The sequence below is a fragment of the Pezoporus flaviventris genome, unplaced genomic scaffold (genome assembly GCF_033815535.1).
Source record: "Pezoporus flaviventris isolate CSIRO_AGI_PZ_B2104156 unplaced genomic scaffold, CSIRO_AGI_Pfla_v1 ptg000047l, whole genome shotgun sequence".
Lineage (NCBI taxonomy): Eukaryota > Metazoa > Chordata > Aves > Psittaciformes > Psittacidae > Pezoporus > Pezoporus flaviventris.
Window position 1 is genome coordinate 159,510 of NW_026892595.1, and position 27,310 is coordinate 186,819.

At 39.5% G+C, this 27,310-nt stretch overlaps 1 protein-coding gene across 6 annotated transcripts in view; it reads left to right on the forward strand.

Moving 5' to 3' along the window:
* RBM33 (RNA binding motif protein 33) overlaps window positions 1–27,310 on the forward strand; it is a 104,996-nt gene that overhangs the window by 37,773 nt on the left and 39,913 nt on the right. For 5 of the 6 annotated variants that reach the window (XM_061467988.1, XM_061467989.1, XM_061467992.1 and 2 more), the window contains exons 9-13: window positions 111–432; window positions 5,496–5,554; window positions 25,019–25,178; window positions 25,911–26,242; window positions 27,062–27,310. In XM_061467988.1, the coding sequence (XP_061323972.1) occupies window positions 111–432; window positions 5,496–5,554; window positions 25,019–25,178; window positions 25,911–26,242; window positions 27,062–27,310 (1,122 nt within the window). The remainder of the gene's footprint in view (window positions 1–110; window positions 433–5,495; window positions 5,555–25,018; window positions 25,179–25,910; window positions 26,243–27,061) is intronic. The other variant, XM_061467991.1, reaches the window with a different exon arrangement.

Consider the following 27,310-nt stretch of genomic DNA (forward strand, 5'->3'; position numbering starts at 1 on the left):
AGAAGTTTTTCTGTTCGTATTTGGCCAGTGGTGTCTTGGTTTTGTGCTGGTTTATGCTAGGATATTGTAACTTTAAAGCCTATTGACTTTATTCTTTTGTCTGACTTTAGACGCATTCACAGAGGTTAATTCCAACACACCAGCAACCTGTTAGGAGTCTGTTCCAGCAGCAGCAACAGCAGCACCACCACCAACAGCAACAGCAGCAGCAGCAGCAACAACAGCAACAGCAGCAGCAGCAGCAGCAACAGTTACAATCTCTGCTTCCTTTACAGCATCAGCATCATTCTTCTCCTCCTCCAGGGCTACATATGCCCCCTCAGATAGAAACGCCTAGAATAATGATGACTCCACCTCCAGTGACACCTCAGCAACCGAAGAACATACACATAAATCCACATTTCAAGGGGACAGTAGTGACACCTGTACAAGGTGAGCTTTCTGAACACCTTCCCAGTCATGCAAGTGTGAGTCATCATCTTCTGTGCCAGAGATGCAGCAGTTTGTTTATCACTTCATGGAAATGTGCTTCAGGCTGGTATTTTTTCCTTAAGCTTGAAACAAATGTTTTGCCTGAAGTAAGACATAATGTTGTTGGACTGTGGCCAGCTGAAATAGGAAGGTCTTTTCACTTCTTTATCATCTTTGTTACTCTACTGTAAAGCCTGCAAAGCACAGTAAAAATGGAAACTGAAAAGAGGTTGTGCTTTTTAAAAGTAGTGAATGTCAGTTTTCAAACTGGGTAAGTACTGCATTCACAGAATGCCCACCCACCTATTTCAGTGAGAATACACCAAAGCACTCCTTGCACTGTAAACGCTCTGTGAAAGGTACCAGCTGCTGTCCTTGCTTACCAAGATACATACCCTTCTCCTTTCAGTGGCATATTTGTGATTGTTGGATTTGTAGCCTTGCAAGTACATTTTTTCCATAACTTAACACAAGCAGTCTTTGGGCTACACTTTTTAGGGCATTTCTTAGCAGAGCTGTTAACATTACTTAGGAAGTGTTTAATCCCTAAGAGGGAAAAAGAGACACATGCATAGCTCTGATTCTGTTGAGATGAGACAAAGTGAAGGAATACTTAGTATTTATACAGATTCACCATTAGATTTTCTGTATTCTTCCCCCTTTCGAATCAGCAGAACTCCAAGCCAGTACTATCTTTGCTTCATTTATTTGACCTGTGAAAAGTAGGAATTTGGAAGGATAGGATATTGCCAGTTTATAGAGATCTTTTAGGCTTATCGCAGATGGCTTCATAGTAGCTGTATTGGAGAGATTATTTTGCTTTTCCTTGTCTAATGAAATCAGTGCTTTCCACTAAATTATGCATTGGGACAGATTATATGGAAGCAGTCCAAAAGGTCCTTTAGTCTCGGATTTATGCCTTCTGTGCATTTTCCTATCATTTCCAAAGCAACAGTTAACTATTCTGTGAAAGGCAAAAATTGGCTAGATGCCTGTCCTCTCTTCCTGTGAAACAGTCAACAAATTGTCTGTAGGAGTATCCTCCTAATGCCAGCAGTGGCTACTGAGGATTTTTGCTTTTGCCTAACATCAAAATTATGCCAGTGTATCATCTTTCTTTTGTCCGAGGTATTTTTCTTTTCACATTATCAGATGGCTTCAGGCTTGTTTCAGCCTTACTACTGCATCTGTGGCATTGTGGGTATTCTAAGGCCCTTGCCTGATCTTCAATAGTCTGTTCTTCTGTCTTTACTTGCAGATCCTGATTTTAATAAAGTTGTGTACCACCTGCATGTTAGAAGGTCTTCATTATTGGATGAATAATGCAGCCCTGGAGAATAAGTGATTAGTTTTTGAAGACCTGTATTTCAGTGAGAAAGATCTTTGCTATGCGTTTTGATGGCAACTAGTACACACGAGATACCTTTGTGCTGTACATTTTACTCAAGGAATCTTTGGCAAGACTGTTGAATATTTCTGCTAATAGGTGTGCAGCATCCTATTAAGTGCAATCTTTTAAATCACTGTAGAATTTTAATCTTCTTGATCAGAAAGCATGTATAGGAAGCTGAATTTTCTGCAGTGACTGACAGTGGCTGTCTCAGTCTTTTAGTCTGCAGCAGGACAATTATGTTACATGAAAATATACGTTTGCACACCTTAAGAAAATGTGTAGGAAATCACTAGTCTTCTTCAGGGAAGATGAGCATAATTCTAAAATCTTCAATGGCAGTTGTCACTGCAGGCAAATGGTAGACAGAAATTTCAGTGTAGGGAGGGCTGTTATAAACTTACTCTTAAAAAGTTATCCTCAGTTTAATCCTTCTGCATGCGGGCCCAGTTGACAGAGACTGGTAGTGGACAGCGTTAGGATGCATTTCTCATGCAGCATCATTTATTTCAGGGTAATGGCAGGTATGAAAGATCAGATGGACTTCATGTTCTTGATGATGTCTTGTCCCTTCTTGGCTGAATATATTTCCAGATACATGAGGGGTTTTACCCATGGGAGAATACAGTCGGATAGGTGCAAAGTTTATTGGGATTCTGTTGTTGAAAATGTGATGCCTGGAAGCTAAAAATGCCATGTCTGGAAGTACCTGATATGCACACTTAGGTTCTGGTAATTTTAATGGTGTGCTGTCATGTTTTAGTGTAGACTAGCATTTTTTCCTCTCTAATTTTCTGGCATGATTAAGCTCAGATACTTCTAATTGTCAGCACCAGGAACACTTTTTCAAACTGTAAATCATAGACATATACTTTCTCAACATCTTTTCTGTTTGAGTTAGTCTTGAAATCCATGGAGTGTATCAAGTGTTTTCTAAAATAGACTTAAACTTCTTGTAAATTATTATGAATTTTTCATGTGAGTAAAAGAGCATGTGTAAAGGCTGTAGTACCAGCTACTGCAGCCTGAAAGGGAGTTGAAGCACTCTTGAGGAATCCTATCATTTGCTTGTTCTTCCGATGTTTCCAAGGCAAATCTCTTCTAGTGGCCACCATCTCCCTGCCTGGCCTTTGAATCTTGGTTCAAAAAAAATAGTTACTTTCAGCTTGTTTTGAACAAATTTCTACTTTTACTCAAACTTTTCTACTTTTAGAACAGATTTCTATTTTTAGTTTTTGAAGCTTCATAAATGATTAAGAAGGACTCAGTGTATCAACCCCTCCCTAGAACAGTTATGTGAGCCTTTGTGCATACCTGTTGCAGTTACTGTTCAGTTGGCATTCAGTTGTCTTTTGTGATGTTTGAATCCCATGTCCTTTAGTGGTTTGCTTGTCAAATAGTTTTCTCTTTGTGTCCTATTCTCAAATTAGTTTTGAGCTACAGTTAGTAATTCTTGGCTGAATGCATCTCCAGTGCTTTGAGTGTGATCAATTTACAAATACTGGAAGACTGTATGTAGATACACTATGAAATACTAATTCAACCTGTGATAATAAGTATTGATTTTTTTCCCCTTCATGTTTATACCACAAACAACTATTTCAAGGTTACTGTGGTGCTGCCAAAATTGACATGAACTAATGAGCACTATATGGCTCCGTAGATCAGTATGCCATTTACCTTTTCAAAACTGTTTGGTATCTTGGGAAAAATAGCATTATATTTCTCCTAAATAATTAATATGGGAATTGCTTCTTCATCTTTTGAGGTATAGCATTGGCATTTAGAGCCAAAAGCAATTAAGTCTCCTTAAAATAGTGTCTAACAAAATACTGTGCATTATTTTTGAAACATACTTTTAAAACCTATGGAAGATTTGTCATCAGGAAAATGAATGCTTGCCTGATACTGCTGCTTCAGCAAGTGTCCAAGCGTCCAAAGGGCACGTTTGAACTATCTTTCATGAGTATTAAATTCATTTCCTTAAAATATATAAATATATCTCTCTATGCTACTGCCAGAGGCAGGATACTGAAATAGTTGCAAGTACCGTGCTCAGTTGACATTCCTCTATATTTCTGACCTTAGCAATTTTTCTCAGTGCCTCTCTGACCTGAGCTATTTTCATCCTAGGTCTGTCAAGAGCACCCTGTCAATTTTTTCCAAGTGGCTATGGCTGTTGAGCATGGACAGATGTTCATTAGAAGCCAAGATGAGACTGTTTGACTAATTTTCTTGTGTAACATGATACAAAGTTTGTGCGCAGTCCTTGGGTGCTGAAAGACTTGTGCAATTAGTTTATCCCATCAGTCCCTGAACTAGTAAACCACAAGTACTTAACAAAAGTGGACAGAAGCTAGACAATGGGCGTGGACTAAAAATAGCCACTAATGCATTAGTTCTTGTGCCTCAGTTGCCAAGGAAAAAGAGATTTTTGAGGCATCTTGGCAAACTCCTGTGTTGGGAAATGTACTGAACTTTTCCCTTAAACTAGCTACTTTTCTTAACATGTTTCCTGTTCTGGAGTGGCATACAGTAGTTTACAAAGTTGATGTTTAACCCTGTGTGGGAAAGATTTTCCTGTCACTTTCAGAAGTGCTAAAAACAAACTGAGGAAAAATAACCTTACTAAAAGTATTTTAGTAAATATGTAGGCACATTTGGTGCTGTTGAAATGCTGTATTTAACAGCATTTCACTTCTCTAGACCTTTGGTGTAACATTGAAACGTGTATTTTTAACTATTTTGACAACTTGAAGAAATAAAAAAGCACATTGGAAGATGAGAGATCTGTCAATACACTTTGTACTGGCAATTCAAATGTAGATTCAGTCCCCAGGGTGATCCAGCTGTAGGTGCTCTGTGCACTATGTCATAACCTTAAGTGAATGTTTGGGGAGATATTTTTTTGTGACTAGCCTTCTAAAATGCAATTGTATGGACAAGTCATCCATGTTAATCTCCCTGAAATACTAATTTTTGAGGTTGTTTTTCAGGAAGAGGGTCTCCTAATTCTTGGTGTCTCTTTATGAACTAGCAGTCTTTAATCTGAGATCAGCAGTTCTGTGGTTACATGAACTGTGATCCCAGTTGCATGTACTATTACAGTGGCAGGGCCAGATGAAGTAGTTTTTGCTAGCTGTTAATTGCCACTGCCTCCCTCATTTTACCTTCCTATGAACAATGATTTATACCAGATAGTCTCTCATGCCTGTGCTTGCTGTGGGAGGTTGGTGGTGACACTGGGAGATACCTAGGAAATCTTGAGGGGCGTGAAGTTGAGAAGGCAAATTAATCATGTATCCTTCTGTCTGAAACATGAAATTATCGTTAGAGTCTCTGTCAGCTTTGTCTAAGAGATGTCTTTGGCTGAATAAGTATTCTAGTTTTCCTTCCTGCAACAAGGAGCAATTTAATTCTGGAAAATGCAGAATTAAATTATGCAAATTAACAAGGAGAATCCTAATTGCCCTGTTGCATGTTGCAGGGGAGGGAATGGTTGCTTAAAGTTAATTGTAAGAACTGTGACTTGTCAGGGTAAGTGTAGCAGATTTTAATCATGGCTTCCTATTGGAAATAACAGCAACAACTGTTAGGTAAAACAAATGGTGTTAAAAGGTGCTTCTTGTTTCAGTGCCCTTGCTGCCAGTTCCAGCCCAGCCACGACCTGCTGTAGGACCCCAGAGATTTCCTGTGAGTAGCAGCTGTTTCTTCTTCTCTGATATGGATAAGCATACATTTGCAAGGAAATATTAATATAGCAAATAAAAGCGGTTCTAGTGAAATATAATTTTAAGGATTTGTAAATATTGACAATACACTCTGCAGTTGAAAATGTTTGTTAAAAGCTTAAGGTCAATGGATTTTTGAGAGCAGAATTAATTCTGTTTAACTGTAAAATTGTTGAACTGCTCTCTCCAGTGGGAGAGGCATGAATGCGTCTTGTCTTAAGGAATATTGGCTTTGTTTTATTACTTGACTCTTTATGTGAAAATGGAATCCTTATTTTATTTGATATAATAAAAGGTTAATAATCCCTAAGCTTAAAAAGCAGTAATATACATTTATTGTAAAAATCAGCAGTCATTTTTATTGTCTCTTCAGGCATTTTAATGCCCTCATGTTTTTTTACATAAAAATGGGAATGGCGTTGCATGACCTTGCTTTCTCTTATGTTTCTGACTTCTAAAACAAACAAGGGACTAAGCTGCTTCAGTGGGCTGATTTCACTTGGTAATTTTTTTTAACTGTGTAGATGGTGCTAGACCTTTTCTTGCCATTTCAGCTTTCTTGGCCTGAATTTTTAGGTTGGGGGGTTTGCAGAGTATCAAAATAAGCAAAAGAAAAAAATAGTTTGTGCAGTATCACCTTAAATATTCAAAGACCCATATATTATGTTTCCCAACTACATAAAGCACACAAAAATTACCCTCTGTTAATGTGTGCAGTGTTAAAGGCGGAAAGTAGATGTTTGCGAGCATCTGTGTAGTATTACACGGTAAATTACTTCGATAGAAATCAGATGTATTTGAAAGAAGCAGGTTTCAGAAACCTGTGACTTTCGATTGCCATGTTGCATACCTGTTTTTTTTATGACACTGAGTATATTTTGTACAGGACATTTAGGTGAAGAATTGTGATGTCTTTATTTTGTATAGTAACTGAGTTTTTGCCATGTTTCCTTTGGGAAGTGTAAAATGATGAAACATTAAAACCACAGTTACATTTGGGAAATTCATGTTATATAATTTTATCGTCAGAATTTAAACATAGATATTTTCGTGTTTAAAGATACTGTGGTTTTCAGAAGAAATTATTTTCTTCAGCAGCCTTTAGTATTATGTGGAGACCTTATTAGCATTTTGAAAGTAATTTTGATTGGTTTTTATGCAAATGAGTGTCTTGCATTTGTTTTCCTTTAACACTAAGTTGCATTGCCAATAAACACAATTTGGGATAGAAAAGAAATTGGGGGACAAGAACTATCTGTAAAGGCATTGTGACTGACATCTTTGAAGTGTGTTTACAGCAATGTAGAAAAATTGGATTTTTTTTTTTTTTTTAAATTGACTGTGAAATGAGATTTTAATTATGTTCACTTTTGGGTTTGCAAGTTGAGAAGTACTGCAAACCTTGCTAATCTAGTGTGCAACAGTGTTAAAAAGGGAATCAAATTGACTGAATTTTTTTGGTAGGACTCACTCTTTTTGCCTGAAGGAAAATAGTTGACTGCTTGCTGCCTTTTCATGTGAGCAGCACACTAGGAGAGAGTGAATCAGTGTAATTCTTTTCCAATGAAGAGGAGAAGGGCTATCTTAAATAAGAAGATTCAGTATAGGGATTTGCTTGACCTGAGTTTGGTTTTTTGGGGGGGTTTGGGTGGGTGTTTTTGTTTTTTTTTTTTGTTTGCTTGGTTTTTTTGTTTGTGTTTTGTTTTTTGTTTTTTTTTTTTAATTATTTACCCTAATTCAGCTGGTAGCCTCCTGTATGACCCTGAGAAAGTTACTTAATCTTTCCATGGCTCACGAGTTATAAAATGGGTATAATATGGACTTCCCTTAGGAAGTACTTTATAAATTTTGCATAGGTTATCAGTCATATTAGGATTAGGAATTAAGTGTCACTGTGTACATATCTCATGTTTGTTTTATTAAATGTAGTATGTTAGCTCTTGAGCTGAAGACAAATTTGCTTTCTGAGGAACGTTTTATCGCAGAACTACCTTTTTTGCTCTGTTACATGTCAGATGCCTTTGTGCCATTATAATGCACTTGTTTATGTATAAACGTTGACTCATAGCAATGCTTAAGACAACTTTGACAAGCCATTTGAAAAGATCAAAGAAGTATTCCAGACTGTAGTTCACTCATCCTTTTGCTGACTGTAGGAAGAATCTCTGGATATGTAATAACTTGAATTTGCTCTTGGTTTTAGGATTGCCTAATCACAGGGTAATATTGAATTGCAGTTTCTGATTGCTTAGTTTCCAAAAAAAAACACTTTGGGGTTAGAATTAAAAGTTTTTAGCCTGCTTTCCCCTTTAACTTCGAGCTGGATGGTTTATTTTGATTGAATGTGGCAGAGTTGGAAATATTAAAGGTAATAAACATCTTGCAGGGGAGAGACCTAAAAGTGACTAGTGCCCTAACTGAAGGAAGAAATGCCTCTTAAGTTCCTATCTTACCTAGCAGAGAAACTTCTCAACACAGAGAGCCTATGTGTGCTCTGAACATGGGAAGAACTTCTATCAGAGCTAATCAATTGCAAGTCATAAATCCATTGGAAACCAGGTATTATTAATTTGGGGCTAATCAAGAGACTTGTAACCACGTAATGGTTAATTTCTTACAACCTTCTGCAGAAGAATGTAACTGAGGAGGTGGGGAAAGTTGTAATGAACATGTTAGCATATTGGTGTGAGTTCTAAATCATAGGAAATAATGTAGTATTAAATCAGGGTAATGTTGATCAGGATTGAACCTGCTTTGAGTTGGGACTGATTAAACTTGCTTCACTTTGAATCTAAATTTTAATATTTCAGGATAGGGCTCATTGTTAAGATATTTCTTATTTTAGAGCTTAACTCCTGAAATGTTTAGAGAGGAATTACTAGAAAGGACCCAATGGGATAAATCTGTATTCCCTACTTAGAGTTATTTTAACATTTACAATAATCTTGAAACAAATGAGGAAGCTTTCTCTGTTACTCCATAAGCGTTCAAAGGTGACTTATGTGAGTGATGTTTGAGAGATATGTTCAGCCAACTAAAACTGAGTAAGTGGTGAATCTGAGCATGTTACAGCTGAGAAATGTGGTGAACCTGTGGTAACTCAGAATTAGATCAGAGTTCTGTGAAGGCTTCTATGCTTGTCTGAATTGCACAATTCTCTTTAGGTGGCTGTGGTTGATAGTAATCCAATCTTCAAGCGTAGTCAATGCTAATATTTTTTGAGGTATTTGAATTAATGCGGAGCTGTGCAAGTGCCAAGCGTGTGTTTTCTTTAAATTGTTTAAAGAACAGATTAAGCTAGCCTCTGTCAGAGTCCTTCTGAAGGTCTTGCTTTATCATCTACCTTTGCTTTAAAGTGGTTAAGATGTCTTTTTCCAAGATCCTGTCTTAGTGTCACAGTTGGAATTTCATAAATAACAGTCTGCTATGGGGACTGATCCATTTAAAGGAAGGTGATGGAATAGTTTATTCAGAGACTATGTGTATGTATGAGACTCCTGAACTTTTTGCATGTTTTCTGACCACATTAGTAATTCCTGCAGATGCCTCTCTGCAGGAGCCTGTGGTTTTTCTTGTTACACAAGAGGGACATTTGTGGTTCCTGTCCTCCAGTGTTTGTTATCTTGGCTAATTTTTCTTTTAACTCCTGTTAAGAGAGTAGTTTAAAAGTTCTGTGAAGAAAGGTGGGGTAAAACAAGGGAAGAAGAAAATCAGTAGAAAATGTAAAAGGTGTTTCTAAACAATTACATGTAAGCTGCTGCTAATCAACTGTTACAGAGGCCAGATCATTACTAAATACGAAAGTGGGAGCTGTTGATGGTCCACGTCTTTTCATCCCTTATGTGAGTCCACAGCACATTCTGTGCCTGAAATATTTCAGCATTTGCCTGAAGAAATATTTGTAAAGACCTTTTACTTCAGACATCATTAAATTAATGAACACTGAAGTAATAACTGTGTGGCATGTGTGTGCATTTTAGAGATAGAGATAAAAAGTGTAGTGACTGTTGTCATGCCTGCCATGGGACAAAGCGTGTCAGAAGAGGGAAGATGTTTTCACTGATAACATTCTTCAGCCAGAAATTGTGGGATATCCCTACCATCCACATTTGTGGTTGGAGTGGGGCATTTAGAGTGAAGAGTAAATTGGGGGGAACCTGCCTCATGGCTCAAAGTAGAGTATTTCCTTGGGTTTGAGGCCATTTCCCCGCTGTCTCTGTCTTGGATCCTTCTCTGAAACCACTGCAAAGGGAGCAGAGCCTGTTAATGCAGCTGTATGCCTTTTGCCAGGAGAATTCTCAAAGTTGGAACAAGTCCATAGAAGGCCATGAAGATGCTCTTAAGGTTTGGAGCACCTCTCCTATGGGAGAGCTGGAGCTGTTCAGACTGGGGAAGAGAAGGCTCTTAGAGAGCCTTAGAGAAGCTTCCAATACTTAAAGGGGCTGACAGGACAAGCAGAGAGGGACTTTTTACAAGGGCTTGTAGTGACAGGTCAAGGGGTAATGGCTTTAAACTGGCAGGGGGGTGATTTAGATTAGACATTAGGAAAAAAACTCTTGCTATCAAGGTGCTGAGACACTTGGCACAGGTTGCCCTGAGAAGTTGCGGCTGCCCCATCCCAGGCAGTGTTCAAGGCCAGGTTGGATAGGGCTTTGAGCAGCCTGGTCTAATTGAAAGTGTCCCTGCCCATGGCAGGGGGATGTGACTAAGTGATCTTTAAGGTTACTTCCAATCTAATCCATCCTGTGATTTTGTGATGCCAGTTCTGGCACTGTTCTTAATCTGATACCCTAGGTGTGGTGTGAGCTGGGCACATGTCCAACCCACAGATACATTTTATGAACTTAAATCAACTTGAGTTTCAGAACTGGAGTAAGAATAGTCTGAAGTGATACGGAGCACAAGATGAAGTGGCACTAGTGTCTGCCTGACTAATTTATGCCAGGAAGGCTTTGAAGTTTTTTAATGAACAAAGCTTTTATCTTTTGATAGGACACCTTAGTGCACTGGATGTCTTTTAGGTAACCGTTGAATTTAAGTCTGAAAAAGTTGAATTGTATAACTTAATGTTTTATTCAGTATTGAAAAATAAAAGACTTCAATAGAGTGACTTGTCCTCAGGCCCTTGTGAATATTCTCCACTGTATGTCTTTTCAGTTCCTAGGGGATTCTGACATCATTTGGTTTTAGCACTTACCTTACAATTTCTTTTCAAAATAATCTTTATCCCAAAGAATACTTGTGGATTTTTTTTTCCTTTTAACTGTAGAAATCTTATATAAACTTCCTGTATATTCTCATTCAGCTTCTCCAGGACATGAGGTACTGTCTTAAATGAATGCTGTCAGAGGCAGTTGATTAGTTTTGATTAATTTTTTCCCCACCATTTCTGAGAACCCTATTTTGGTGAATTCTAAGCTTTCTAGTGTTATTTGTAATTCAAACACTATTTTTAAATGCTTCTTTAGGCTTTTAATCTTTGAGAGGTTTTTAAGTATGTGCTCAAGTTGTTGCTCAAAAGAGATTGCCGTTCTTCATTGCTGCGTGTTTGATACATTTCTTTTAGACAAACAAGATATCAGTGCTATACAAATTAATTATAAAAGGTACTTCAGCATAGTTTATTTCCCCAAAGCGGTCCTGGGACTGACTTGAATAAGCCTACAACACCATGGTAGCAAACTTGGGTCAGTTTAATGGATATTAGTGCTCTTGGGTCTGTTAGTATGCCTTTAAACACCCCTTGCAGTATGTAGCAGTGGTGCTTTTTAAAACAAACCTCCTTGTAGTAGTGCTTTTTGTTTGTTGTGGGAAGTGCAGGTAGCCCTTCACTCCTGTTGTTTCTAATTTGGCCATGCGTTTCCACATACGAATCAAGGTTTTGCCAGCTGCTACTAAGATCATGGCTCATATTCTCCAGTACTTACAGTAAGGACAACTTAAACAGTCCTGCATCTGAGTACAGTCAATCATTTAAAACTGGCATTAAGTAAGTAATGGTATTTAGTAACTAGTACATGTTTGCAACAGTATGTATGTAGGAGACAAACTGTTAATGGAAATAAGAAGCCACTTGTGAAAATTATTTTCCTACTTCCTCACAATTATTCTGCTTTAGTTATGGCTTTACTATAATGAGTAAGAATAAATGAAATTTTCACTCTATTACTGTGTAGCGGTGGCAGATCACAGGTAGTGTAGAAAGCATTTTGTTTTCGTTTAACAGGATACATGGTATCAGGTGGTGTTGATTGACATTTCTTGGATGCTGCTTTACACAGCATTTCATGCAAATCATGTTTGAATGAGACTGCTGCATCAAATTACATTTCTTTCAGATTATAGCCCTTGCAGATGTGAGACTGAGCTTGTTCAGCAGCTAGCAAAAAGCTTTGTTTTTAACACTGTTTTCAGAACTTGACTGCAAAGCTGTATAATTACAGCACTTAAGATAGTGAAGGAATGATAGGCACTTTCTCTTATCAGATCTATAAGTAGTAGCAAGCAGATGCAGCATGAGATCCCACCAGCTGTCAAGTATTGTCAGGCTGGCATAGAGGGAATGCAGTTTAAAATGCAGGTGACATAATACCCAACATCCTCCATTTGCTAGTGGGCTTCTGATTAATCACGATTACCATACATTATCATACCATCAAATTTAATCATATCAGTGAATTCCCATCTGCAGGAGGAGCGGCAGCAGCAAAACATGATGGTAACAGCTATTAAATAAGAGAGAAATAGATGATTTCTAAATGCAGGAACCCTTTAACTAGCTCCCCCCTGTACACATGCTCCATAGATGTTAAAATCAAATGGAAGACTTTTATAGTTATTGTAATTTACCTTTGTGTTAAGCGACTGCTATTTAGCACCGCCAAGAAAACTAGTGTTGTAGAATTAATTTTTTTTCCTGTGTCAGCAGTGCTAGATGTTTTTAAATCTCAGCTTTAGTACCTGATAGGTACAGAATCACAGAATGGCTGAGGTTGGCAGGGATATCTGGAGGTCATATGGCCCAACCCCTGCTCTAACAGGGCCACCCAGGGCCAGCTGCTCAAGACTCTGTCCATGTTGGTTTTGACTGTCTCAAGGTTGGAGACTCTACAACCTGCCTGGGAGATTGTCCCAGTCTCAGGCACCCTCACAGTAAAAAAACTGAGATATCTTTTTACATATATGGGTATGTACATCAGTTTTGATATATTTGTATGAATGAAATATGAAAATTTTTTTAAGCCTTGCAAGCAAAGCACAAATTTTTATTGAGGAAAAAGTACTGTGCATATAGCTATGTAGCCATGAATTAGGCACTATTAGAGATGTTTCACAGAAATCAGGATTCATACAGAAATCCAGTTAAAATACGCGGTTGACATCCTACTACAATGCAGTAAGAGTAATCTAGTGCTTAAATACTGAATGAAGAGCTAAAATATACTTATTATTAGAGTCCTGCAGTGTAGTTCTTCTAAGCTATTTTAACTGAGTTGAGAAAAATGTCCTTTTAAAAGATAATTCGGTGCATTAGTGTCATCACAGTACAAAAATTATAAATCTATAAACTGGTATTTATTCAATCTGCACCTTCAGTTCCTGCTAATTGTTTAGAATGTGGAAAGAAAAAAGCTTAGTTCATTATAAACCAGTCATATACTACTGTTTACGGTAAAATATGGTAGTTTAGAGGGATGTTAGTGGCTGACTGTATGGGGTTTCCTTTCCAAAAGGCAAAAACTGCCTAGGCCTTCATGTACAACATCAGAGTAGTACCTGTAGGCACAGTGGGAGCTCTGGATCTGAAAAGTCCTCACAACAGTGTGTTTGCAAATTCTAATATTTATTTTCTTTAAAGCTAGCTGCTTCTTGATGTTTTTATAGCAACCTGAGCATTTTTTTTGTTGAAGGGAGAAGCATCGTCCCCAAGACCTCCAGTAATACTTCCATGGAGTAGTTTGGGATAGGTCCAAGGAAAACATGTGAATCTTCTTAGTTATTTTATCTCACTAGTTCTGAAGGCAGAGGAGGTCCAGAACTTTTGGGTCCCTAATTTTTGCCACGTTCCTGAAACGGTTAGCTTTCAGAACAAAAAATACACAGAAGGATTTTGTTTGTAGATAAAATGAGTATGAATTTGTTATTTCAAGGGAAAGTTCATAATTCTAAATGGCACTAATATCCCTTGCACTTTCTCCAAGTTCTGTTTGTATTGTATTTAATGTTAAAAAGTTAGAGGGTGCCAAACAGAAATAACACCACACCCCTTAAGAGGATTGTAAACTAAAGTGAAATTGAATCTTCCAGATGAATTAGTTCAAAACACCTGTTGAGGAAATTACTTAGGTTTATGCTCTAATCTGAAGGGGCTGGGTTTATTGAAGAAGTGCAGCCTGCTACAACTTCTCTGTCACAGTTTCTTACTGTGGCTGGGGAGAGGCAGCTCTGCTGGCTTAGAGACACCCTTTCTTCATCCATACAAAACAGATGGATTAGAGCATGGTTTTTCTGCGCATCAGCAGTGTTAGGAATTTAAAGCTAGAGTTGGGATACTTTTCCTATGCCTGCATTTCATTTAGGAGTGTTTCCTGAGAATTGTTCTTCAGTGGGATCGCATGTCCTGCAGATTTGCCTTTTCTAACATACATACCTTGATGGCAAAACAAATGGAGGTTCAGAAGGTCCACCCATGAAGAGCTGGTTGCTTGTGGGCTGTATTGCTTTATCGTTTCTCTTACAGAAATACACTGAGATTGGGAGTGGTTTTGTCTCTATTTGCAACATAAATATGTCCCTGCTTGATGTAGTAGGGGAGGATGCCCTGAAACTTGCTGGAAAGTGATACTTTTAATATACAATGAATCTGATTTTCAGCTTTAGTTTCTTGAACCGTTTGGGATTGTATTAGTATGGTTGGAGTATCTTTCTTTTTTTGTATTGCCTGTGTTCTTATTTTAGCTATTTGATCATGACTTGGCTTAAATAATGAGGGATTCCATGCCTATCTCTTTGCTTGTAATGGTTTTCCATGGTGACTGAATTCTGTTTTGGGACCTTAAACAGTGAAGTCAGGCACTGGTGACTTCTCTAACTGATGACTTGGACTTGTCAGGAGGCCTAAACCTCCTAACACATTTCTTATCTTTTGGAGCTGTGTAGTATCAAAGAGAAGCTTGTCCCAGTTATGTGGTACATTTTAATATAAAAAAATCTCTTTCAGCTCAGCTGGGGAAAAGATCAACCCATTATTTCTCGAACTCAGCCTGCCCATAATGCTAGGATCTGGGCAGCCCACATACTTGAACCAGCACTTAACTGTCTGCTTACACTTTCCCCCTCAAAAGATATATTCCAGAAGCTTTGAAAAGAATCGTGTATGGGTAGTACACAGTTGCTATCTTGAGCTTTATGATTACTCTGGACTTTAAGTTTTGTCCTTGATTGAAATGTATTTAAGGCATGAGTTTTTATATAAGGTTTTCTTATAATACTAAATCCATTAGAAAAATCATGGTGCTTGTTTACTTTGATGGAATTACCTGACTATCACAGGGATCAGTGTGACACAGCTGAGTCATTTAAACTGTAATTAAGGAAATATCAAATAAAGTTTTACTATAAAATTTCAGTATATCATTTCCTTTCTGTATGTTGTACACAGTAAATGGGAATACTATGAAGAGCCATGTTTGTAAGATACATACATTTCTACCTGAAAATTTTTGATACATCCATGATGTATGAAGCAGGGCTTACTACACAAGCAGATGAAAAGTCAATTCCTTGCAGTGGAAGGTAGGCATTGTAGGAAAGCTTTTCGTAAAGTCTAGTAGCTGCTGAAATAAGAGGATTAACATCTTGTGACAGATGGCTATAGTTTTATAGGTTATAGTGGTCATTATTCTTTGCATTTAAACCATATAAGAAGAATTAACTGAGTGGCCCTGCTCAACTGTCAATGGGGTTCTCCTAGCTCTTTGCATTTTAAGTGAGCTTAATAAATGAAAACATGTTGTAGAGGCAGGGTGTATTTTATTGAAAGATTCATGAAGTTTCAATGACATTGTTAAGGTATTTAATTAGTCTCATGAAAAAAAAGTAGAGTGACCCTTTTAGAGAAGCTGATAAGTCATATAATAGCTGTTAGATCCTCTTTATTCCTTGCTTTATAAGATTAACTTTGTGCTAAGCAATTTATGCTAAGTTTTCCCTTTTATTGGTAACTAAAGTTATCTGTGCTTCATGAATAGATTATTGGAGATAACATCATGTAATTAACAAGAGATGCAGAAAAGTAAAAGTACAATTTGTGTGAGAATTGTATGAGAGAGAATGTTAATTTCTTAACTAGGAAGGATATTTAAAGGGATAAAAGGAAGGCAGAAGAGTGCAGTTCTTTGAAAGGATTAAAGTAACCTTATCTCATGTTCTTTCAGAAGGTGGGATTGCCAGTGTGTGAAAGTCATGTTCAATGAGCTATTCACAACTCTGATGAATTGTAGACACACTATTGCATTGCATTTTTTTTTCCAAAAGTGATTGATAAGGTGTAAGTTATGCCTTAGCTATATTAAATAATGAGAGTTAGTAAAAGGGGAAATTGTACAACCCGCAGGCATGCAGAATTGACATTTTTATATAATATCAGAGCTATAAATTACACTGTGTGGGGGAGGAAGGGTGGGTACATTTATTTTTCTTTGTCAGAGTAAACTTCAGAAAATTAAAAATTTAAGACAATAAAATACCTGTCAGGAGCACTTCAGTGTGCTGTTATCTTCACCTTTAAAGTATTTCTAAAATGCCTGGGATTGTGGTCTCTTTGGAAATCTACACAGAACCCTATTTCCAGTGTAATTTCTTTCTAGACCTTAGTTCTTGTATTTAAAGGAAGATAGTACATAAGAATTTTTGAAGTAAAATTGCATGAAGATAAATTAAATGATAGAGCTCAGCACACTCCTAAAAATCAGGGAAAAGTACAGACCAAAATTTGCTTTCTTTGGTAGCTTAAGAAAAATCTTCAGTACCTTGCTTTCAGTGTTAAGGCATGGGCTTATTTTGGTTTTCACAGAAAAGAGAAAATGGCCAGGGCTGGGTTCCCTTGTGGCCCACAAAGCCTTGCTGAGAGGCTGTTCAACAGCCCTCTGGCTTTCCAAAATGACAGTTGGTCTCTCAGGTCTTCAAAATGGTTAACACCAGGGCTACAGGTAGTGGTTTAGAAGAAATTACAGTGCTGAAGTGGTTGCGGTTTTGTTAAGGGGAACCTGTTGATTGGTTAAGGACTTCAAGGCCAGACTGTGGCATGACTGGTACATCTGCTTCAAGTGCTCCTCTGTTTCCTTATTCTGTCCTCTTTGTGCAGCAAGCTTTAAATCTAGCTAAAAACTCCATTTTAGAAGTCTTGCAGTTTGGTGCCCTTCCAAGTAATCAATCTGGTAATCCATGTTAATGATTTTAAATAATAATGGTACTATATGATCCAATAATGACGAGAAGGAGAAGACTTCTCCAGGAAGTTACCGTATATGCTCTGTTGGGTCATTCTTATATGGACATTTGTTAACACCATCTTTATAACCATTTCTGTATGAACGTGAACCAGCCTTGTGGAATCTTGCTGAAAAGGCACGTAAATATTTTGTGTTTTCCCCACAAACTGAAAAGTGTTTGACTGAAAAGTAGAAACAGCCTCAGCTGATAGTATGAATTTTCAGTTCTCTCTTTTGTTATTTTGAAGACTGAAATTTAGTAAGTAGAGAGGTTTCCTAAAAGGTTTAGTAACAGTAAAGTAATAGTTAAAATTATTTTTTGTAGGGAGTCTTCATTGACATGTGTACTAAATAGTTGGTTGTAATTTGAAACTGTCCGGATAGCAAAACCGTGAAAAATGGGAGTAACTACTGTGCATATAGAGATTTATTATGCATCTATGTTACAGTATGCTTATTTTATCAAAAATAGACCATTATGAAAACTGTGTTTTGCACCTGCTCTTCATTAATTTTTAAAGTTAAATAGGTCTGAGTGGTCTTTTCTGCAAAATACCAGAGGGCACTTGGGGGTTATTAGCACCAGATACTTGCTGAATGTAAAGTTTAACACTAATGGGGAAATAATCCACTTCTAGAATTATAGTTTAAATACTGTTAAGGGAAAAAAAAAAAAGAACAAAACCACAACCAAAAAAACACAACCAAACCCACCCTCAAAAAGGGTAAGTAGTGGAGAAGTGTTCCTTTACTTTGTACTAACTTTAGGAAAGTTGGAATTCAACATTAGTAAAAGATGAAGTTGTAGAATTGTTCCTATTGAACTGGATTGGAAAAAAAAGAAAAAGATGTAATGGTATTTCAGAATAACAGACAAGCACATCATAACTTAGAAAAATATCCACTATAGTTTACATATTTTCTTACAGATTAGGAAAAAAAAAAGTAATTTGTGTTTTTTGGAAGTAGTAGCTGTAGTTGAACTTTAAAAGTTCAAGTTTCACATATGTGTGAAATTGATCCATCACACCATCAATTTCTTGTTGGAATTGACCTGAAAGCTTTTTTCCAGAAGAAAAATCTCAGCGACGTAAAAATCTGAAAATACAAGATTCTCCCTGCCCATGTTACTGTAATTTAGGGCAAAATTTTATTTCACTCTTTAGGGATAGCAGAAGCTAAGTTGGTGTAGGGGAAAAAGCAGAGGTCAGTCTTTTTCACAGATGTTAGGAGGAAGAGGATCAAACTAATTGAGAGACTCAAACTAGCAAATATTGGTAATTCGTTTTTCAGCAAATAACAGATGTCTTTGCAATTAATTTTGCATGAGGGGCCTGTGGTTATCAGCCAAGAAATGTGATCAGTCATATTTTAGTAATTCTTCAAAATGTCATACACATGAAGTTAAAATCTGTTCAGTAGGCATTTCTTAGCGGTACTCAATTTCCTGTATAGCATGCATATACTGTGCATGCACATACTGTGGTGTGACTTATGTCAGCCATCTTTTCATAGTTTTGCCTTTTTTGAAACTTGGATTTCAGAAAACCCAACCCTGTGCATGGGGTAAGCTTTCTGGCAGGGAAGTGTCATTGCTTTGGCACTAATGAATCCTGACAGAGGGGCGCAACTTACGTTTGTTGCAGGATATAAAAAGTATCTTCATGTTACTTTTAATGTAAAATGGAGAAGGAGGGGTTGGCTTTAGGATTGGAAAGTATTTGCTATCTTTAAAAACTTCTGAGCCACAAAGTTTAACTGGAATCTTTAAAAGTGGAAAAAAATCCCACACCCCAACCATCCAACCTCCCAAATTCGTAAGGACAGAAAAAAGAGAGGTCAATAGGAAATGTTCCAAACATCAAATAATTCCGTCTTACTCTGATTTTGTTGAACTGGTTTCAATTATTTTGACCCAGACTTGTGTTGTGGGATATACTTGTATGAAAACACCACTAATAAAACTAGAGGAAAAAAGATGTTTTCTCAGTGTGTCTTGGTAGGCATTTCTTGGGATTTTTGGATAACAGTTGGATAACTGTTAGTATGTCTTAAAATTATTGAAAGTGGTTAGAAAACAGTAAATATTTGTTGCTTAAATTTAGCTGGGTGGACACCTTTGGTACTGAAGGGAGCTTGAAATCAGTATTGCATATGTTTGTAGCAGTAAAGTATCTTTCTGGTTATTGGCTTCTGGAATATTTTTGTAAATAAACTATAGCATAACTTTTTTTAAAGTGTGACCTTTCTTAGCTCTAAAACCCCCTTGTGTTATTCAGTTCTAAAACTTAACTAAAGCTTACTTCATACGGGTTTAAAGTTTCCTTATGATGGGAAATACACAGCTGCTCCCAGTGTGTGTAGTACTACCAGGCTTCTGTGCCTTGAACCAAGATGATATGTTGGTTGCCTGCCTCAATTTGAATTGCTTTGGTTGAAATTTTCCAAATAGTTTCATTCCAAGATTGAAATGATGGAAAAATATTTATAAACATTTTATTATTGCCCAGGTTTTCAAGGAAGAAAATTGAGTTTGGCTGCACTGGGGATGTTTTGGTATGTAAGACCTGTGTGAAATTCAGCAGGACTTTCCATGCATTTGCAATTCGTTGCTGCTTTGGGATGAGGTAGATCTGGGCATAATGATGAGGGTACAGGCTGGCAGGAGAGGGCAAGCTGGTACGAAGAAGTATGTATTTAAAACGTAAGTAGAGGATCTTTTTCAACCTGTGCTCTCATTTAATCCTTCCCTGACAGGCAAAGGAGTGGGAATTGCCTGGACTAAGTGTACAGGCAAACATGGCAGGGTCTGCCGGGGGCAAATAAGAGCTTCTGACTGGCTGCCACAAGACAGGGCTGCCAGCCATGGAGTCAGGGAGCTGGAAAGCTGGATCCATGCTGGGGTTAGGAACCAACAGCAAAGCAGAAGATGCAATGGGGGTACGAGAATGTATCTGAAGAGAAAGCAGGACCAAAAGAACAGTAAAGCTAATTGGACACAGAATTGATATTGGGGAAGATAAGCAGTAAGGGTTGAGGGCTGCCTTGGTTGCAGCGACCACGAGATGGTGAAATTCAGGATCTTGTGTGGTAGGACCAGTAGAATAGCAAGTAGAATTGCAACCCTGGACTTTAGCAGAGCAAACTTTGGCCTTTTCAAGCAATTGCTAGGGGAAGTCCCATGGGCAAGGCTGTTTGAAGGTAAAGGGGCCCAAGATAGTTGGTTGGCATTCAAGGATTGCTTTTTCTGAGCTCAAGATCAGAGCATCCCGACACATAGGAAGTCAAGGAGGAGGGCCAGGAGACCTGCGTGGCTAAATAGGGAATTGCTGGGTATGCTCAAGTGGAAGAGAGTTTACAGGTCATGGAAGGAGAGGCTGGCCACTTGGGAGGAATGTAAGGCTGCTGCTAGAGGATGTAGGAAGGCAGCTAGGATGACTAAGGCCTCCTTAGAATTAAACCTGGCGAGAAGGGTCAAGGACAGCAAAAAGAGCTTTTTCAAATACATGGCAGATAAAACTAACACCAGAGGCAATGTAGGCCCACTGATGAACGGGATGGATGCCCTGGTGACAGAAGATAAAGAGATGGCAGAGTTACTGAATGCCTTCTTTGTCTCTGTCTACTCTGCTGCGGGCAGTCCTGAAGAGCCCTGTACCCCTGAGACCTTAAATGAAGTCAGGTCAACGGAGCGGTTTGCCTTAGTCGATGAGGAATGGGTTAGAGACCGGTTAAGCAATCTGGACATCCATAAATCCATGGGTCCAGATGGGATGCACCCGCGGGTGCTGAGGGAACTGGCGGAAGTCATTGCTAGACCACTCTCCATCATCTTTACCAAGTCTTGGGAAACGGGAGAGGTGCCTGAGGACTGGAGGAAAGCAAATGTCACTCCAGTCTTCAAAAAGGGCAAGAAGGGGGACCTGGGTAACTATAGACCGGTCAGCCTCACCTCCATCCCTGGGGGAGTGATGGAACACCTTATCCTTGGTGCCATCTTAAGGCATATCAAGGATAAGAGGGTTATGAGGGGCAGTCAACATGGCTTCACCAAGGGGAAATCATGCTTGACCAATCTCTTAGCCTTTTATGAGGAAATAACACGGTGGATGGATGATGGCAGAGCGGTGGATTTGGTCTACCTTGACTTCAGCAAAGCATTTGACACAGTCTCCCACAGCATCCTCACAGCTAAATTGAGGAAGTGTGGACTGGATGATCAGGTAGTGAGGTGGACTGTGAACTGGCTGAAAGAGAGAAGCCAGAGAGTTGTAGTCTATGGGGCAGAGTCTAGTTGGAGACCTGTAACTAGTGGAGTGCCTCAAGGGTCAGTACTGGGACCGGTATTATTTAATATATTCATCAGTGATTTAGATGAGGGAATTGAGTGTACTATCAGCAAGTTTGCTGATGACACTAAGCTGGGAGGAGTGGCTGACACGCCAGAAGGCTGTGCTGCCATCCAGCGAGACCTGGACAGGCTGGAGAGTTGGGCAGGGAATAACTTGATGAAATATAACAAGGGAAAGTGTTGAGTCCTGCATCTGGGCAGGAACAACCCCAGGTTCCAGTATAGGTTGGGGAATGACCTGTTAGCAGTGTAGGGGAGAGGGACCTGGGGGTCCTAGTGGACGACAGGATGACCATGAGCCAACACTGTGCCCCTGTGGCCAAGAAGGCCAATGGCATCCTGGGGTGTATTAGAAGGGGGGTGGTTAGTAGGTCGAGAGAGGTCCTCCTTCCCCTCTACTCTGCCCTGGTGAGACCGCATCTGGAATATTGTGTCCAGTTCTGGGCCCCTCAGTTCAAGAAGAACAGGGAGCTGCTGGAGAGAGTCCAGCGCAGGGCAACGAAGATGATTAAGGGAGTGGAGCATCTCCCTTATGAGGAAAGACTGAGGGAGCTGGGTCTCTATAGTTTGGAGAAGAGGAGACTGAGGGGTGACCTTATAAGTGTCTGTAAATATATAAAGGGGGAGTGTCACGAGGATGGAGCCAGGCTCTACTCAGTGGCAACCAATGATAGGACAAGGGGTAATGGGTACAAACTGGAACACAAGAGGTTCCACTTAAACTTGAGAAGAAACTTCTTCTCAGTGAGGGTGACAGAACACTGGAACAGGCTGGCCAGGGAGGTTGTGGAGTCTCCTTCCCTGGAGACATTCAAAACCCGCCTGAACACATTCCTATGTGACATTATCTAGGTGTTCCTGCTCCGGCAGGGGGATTGGACTGGATGATCTTTTGAGGTCCCTTCCAATCTCTAGCATGCTGTGATACTGTGAAGATGCTTGATACTGTGTTACAAATTTGGTCATAGAAGCAGAGATACCTGCTTATTTCATAGCCTCAGTCTGTATTTTGTAACCTAGCACTAAAACTGACATTTGAGAGCGAGAGGAGAGACTCTGGTCTGGTACCGCAACCAGGGCAGAATACATTGAGTTAAGAAGAAGAAGGCAGAGACTGTGGTTGCTGTAGTGCCATTTGGTGCTTGGAAGCAAGCCCAGCCATATCATTACTGCTGCCAGTTCTTCAGCTCAAAAGGCAAATATGTGATAAGTATGTTTTATTAGCCCATGTTACGGTAGGTTTCCACATAATTTTTTTGCTGTCTATTTTAGAAAGAGCTAAGATACATATAGGTATATATTGTGTCTAGAGAAAAATACAGGGAGAATTGCAGAGCTTCCAAGCCAAGCACTCCAAAAATAGGAAAAAACAGGTTGTCTGTTCTGACTGTTTTCTCTCCCCAGGTGTGACATGTTCGTGTGACTGTGTGCTGTAAATAAGATGCAAGATAAAAACTGTCTTGTGTGAAACTGCCCTGATGAACTGGTTTTCCCTTGCCTGTGTTGCAATGACCTCATGCATTCATAAACAAATAACTAAATAGCTGAATACCAGTTGGTTTGCGGGATGCCTCCCTCAAGGCTGTGCAGCTTGCAGAAGCACTGTGTATTCCCTAGCATGGCTGTAAGAGCAGTACATTGAGAAATAGGCTTTTATCACCACGGCTTCCAAGATGAGGGAATGCATTTAACCTTAGTTAAAAAGTACCTCTGGCAGCTTCTCCATGCAGTCATGTTAAAAGTTGTATTTTAAGAGCAAAGGGTCAGGATGCTGAAGGTTTGTGTTCAGTTGCTCTTTTGGCAGGCAGTCAGTGCTGTCCAGCTCAACACAAGGAAGGGCAATGCAGCTGAGCAGCCTTGTTCAGCTAACCCTGAATGGATTTTGATGGGACAAATAAATGTCACTTTTTCCATCCCAAATAGCTTGCTCTTCCTCCAGCTGCTGCTCTTTGCAGACAGCCTGTGAAAATACAAAGGCATTAGTCTTTTCCAAGGTAGAAAGAATATTTTCTGTTGGTAACTGTTCACTTGTAGAAGTGTAGCAGCTCCTCTTACAAACTACATGTATGTTATGAGGACTGTCATGCTTGAGTGTAATATACTGTCTTTCCACTAAATGAAAACCCAGAGGAGACTGGCTGACTAGGAGCACTGACGACGGGATATAGACCCTTTAATCTCTAGGAATGAAAAAGTATTTACAAGTGATAGCTGTATAATGACATAAGTAGTCACAGTCTTGCTTCCAAGTAAGAGGTCTTAGTATCTCACATATCCCTGTTTAGGAGTTTAAAGAGGGCCAGAGATTTAATAATGGCTGTGATCCCCAATGCCTCTCAGCTACTGGCTTGGGCCTTGCGAATCCCACTTGTATTGTGCTGGTAGGAGTATGTGAAGCAGCTCTGTCTCGTGCTACTTCAGTAGTGAGTAGACTTCATTTTCCAGGGCAAATAGCTATTTTTGCTATGTGAAGACTTGCTTTTGCTCATATTTTTTTTTTGCAGTACAGCTAGGATAGTGTGGGACTGCACATACTGTTGGTATAGCAGATTATAAGCCACTGCAGTGTAGTTGTATGATCCTTTGCTGATGACTGTGTTTCAGTCTAGCAGGGAGTGTTTGACCTGAATTCTGTTTTGAAAAGCTTTAAGGTGAGCATCAAATGTAAACGGAACAGATGCCACCACTGATTGCAGAATCTGTAAAAAGAGGAAAGCAAAGGTGTTCATAGATGACTTTCGTCATTTGTTTTAATCATAATAAGGAAATACTTCTGCATATAATAATTTTTGTGAAGCAAAGCTTCTTCCGTTTATCAGACATTGCTAACGTATTTTATCAACTTAGATATAAAAGAAAAAATGATAGTGTGACTCAAGTGTGTCTTGAGCAAAATTCTGCTTTTGGATTAATGTTATTCTTTTGGATTGCCATCCTGGTTTTTGTAATATATAAAGGCTCATTTCACATTTGAATGAATAAAAAAGACAGACCCACCTTACTGGATGAAAGATAATTTTGTACTCTTGCTTATAATGCCTTAGATGGTACATTGTGAATAGATGGGAGTGTGACTCTACTGTCATTTATTTTTAAAAGATGTTTTCTTTAATTTTCTGGATGCCATAAATTGTCCTCCCCCACCCCTCTTTTTTTTTTTTTCCTTTTTTTTCTTTTAAGTAAAGCTGCTTCACTTCTATAGCTTACGTTGTACTGAATTGATGGTAAAGAATATCATGGTTTAAGAAGATAAATGTCAGGAATATCTTCTAAAGTAGACATTCAGATTTTTTTGGATTAATGGGAAAGAAGGTCAATAATTGCATGGATTGCAATAAGCTTGAGAAGAAATGGCATTCCTGCGGTGCTAGTGATTATTAAAGCATTGTGAATTCACTTCAAGATACTGTACTTTGGTTTAATAGATCTTCCATTGTGAAAGAATGACTCACTAAGGGCTGCCAGTTTGTGCAGATGATAGGAGATAATTCATAAAGCAACTGTACTTTTAAGAGCAGTTATAGCAGGCAATAGATAAATTCCTGGATGTTAGTCTTAATCTTAGCTCTGCCTTATAAAATAGGGCCCTCCGGAATTTCAGCAGCATACGCCTGGACCAGTTCCCACCAACTTCTCCCAAGCCCCAAGGCTGCCAATCCAGGACCAGTGGAGAGGGCCACCACCACCGCCACCACCACTCCCTCCTCCACCTCCACAGGAAAGAGATCCTTTCTTCATAGCAGGTAAGCCTTTCCATTAACATACACAATCCACTTTTTGTAAAGTGGCTATGCAGTGTAAATTTTATCATACAATGTGAAGTGTTTGGAAGAACCTGAAGGCTGGAAGATCCTGTTTGATGTAGCCAGACTAGTACATATCAAAAATTCCAGTGGTCTCTTACGGTTTTACTACTTTGATGTAATGTCTCGTATCTGTAACTGCCGTCAACCTGGATATTTTTATACAGATACAAAGTGAAGTTAGTGTGTAAGTGGTGGTTGCAATACAGTTGTGTGTAATTTGTTATGATACTAGTACTCTTCATGAGCTTTAGTTTCCACCAGTAAGTTTTTAACCACCTGGAAAATGTGTGTTTTGTAAGAAATCTGTTAAGGTTACCTAAAATGATACAGTGTAGCAAATAAAATAGCTGCTAAGTGTGTGTATATGTATACTCTAATCCCTGGAATCCTCCCTTGTTTTCATTAAAGTAGAATTTCTAAAAGATGTTGCTAATTCCAGCAAAGTACCAGTTGTGCTGGTCTTTCAGGCATCAATTCCTTTTATACACAAGTGGCAGAAGCAAGAGAAACATAGCCTTGAAGGTAGCTTTTGAAATTAAAACATCCCATACAGTTTTGCTTTCTACAGATTTCAGGTAACTCTTCCAAATCAATATAGAGCATTACATTTCAAAAGCTTGTTTGTGTCCCAGGGAGGTTGTCATTTAATTGCTTACCTGATTTCCACAGATCCAAGGTTTCCAACTCATCCCTTATTTGAGCAGCGAAGCCCCCCACCACCACCACCTCCTCCACTTCTTAATAGCGCACATCCTGTCCCTACCCAAAGTCCAATGCCATTCAGCCAGCCCGGGCCAGCGTTCAGTCAGCAGGGCCAGCAACCCGTGTTCCCCAGGGAGCGGCCGGTTCGTCCGAACATGCAGCCTCAAGGTCCTGTGGGAATTCTCCACTTCAACCAGCCGGGTTCAGCAAATCCACGGCCGTTCATCCCTCCAAGACAGCAGTTCCTGCAGGCTCCGGGACAGCCCTTCCTTGCTGCACACACGCAGCCCACCATGCAGGTATGGGTCTGCAGTGGCAAGGGGCCTGTGAGGAGCATGTGAAGTGGCCCAGTGCTACCATGTAAGGAGTAATGTGGCTCAAGTAAGAGTTATTTGAGATTACAGGTATGAGGCAGATGGACCTGTAGTACTTTTAATTGCTGTACCTGAAAAAGTGATTAATCTTCTACCTAGTTGGCAGCACTAACGCATTTCAGATAGTGAGACTGCAGCTCAGCCCTGGCTCCTGAAGTTGCTTTAGCTCCGCAGAAGTAGGGAGAGTGGCCCCGGCCTGGCCCCTGTCCCGGTCAGCAACAGGGCGGGAGCGCCCTCTGCCGCTCACCTGCGGAGCCCGGCAGGGAGCCGGGGGCCTCCTGCAAACCGGGAGGAAGCTGAAGTGATGTTTGAAATGGATAAATGATTTGGGGTTGTGCAGAGTGATGTATAGGGCCGTGCATGTTCTGTGGGATTTATGCGGGGTTTTCTCATAGTGTCTGCGCTTTGAACCTGGGGGAATCCTGAAGTCTAATGATGCTGGAGAAGGGAAAAATCATAAAAAAACCCAAACAAACAAATTTAAAAGTAATTAAAAAAGCAGACAGAGGGCAGAAACCTTTGCAGGTGTCTTTTTCCATTTCAGCTGTTGACTTACACAGGTTTAAGTGCAGAATGACGACCCTGTACAGCTTCTGTTAGTCTGGTTTCTACTCAGTATACTTTTGGTTTACCCTAGTCCATAGCTGCTTAGAGATGTTTTTGAGGACTTGGAAGGCTGGAGCTATTTTTCAGGAGTTTATTACCTTGAAACTAAAACCAAATAATCTTTTTGTTCATGTGAAGGGTCCTTTGCATCCTCCATTACAGCCTCAGCCACAACCTCAACCTCAGCAGCACCATCACCAGCAGCAGCAACACCATCACCAGCAGCCACAGCAGCAACACCATCATCATCTCCAAGGGCCGCCACAGCCCTTGATGCCTATGAACCAGCCACAGTTCAGGCCTCACATGCAGGCCGCACAGCAGCAGCCACCAAATAACAACAGGATGCAGTGTCAGCCACGACAGGGTCCAATGAAGCCAAGGCAT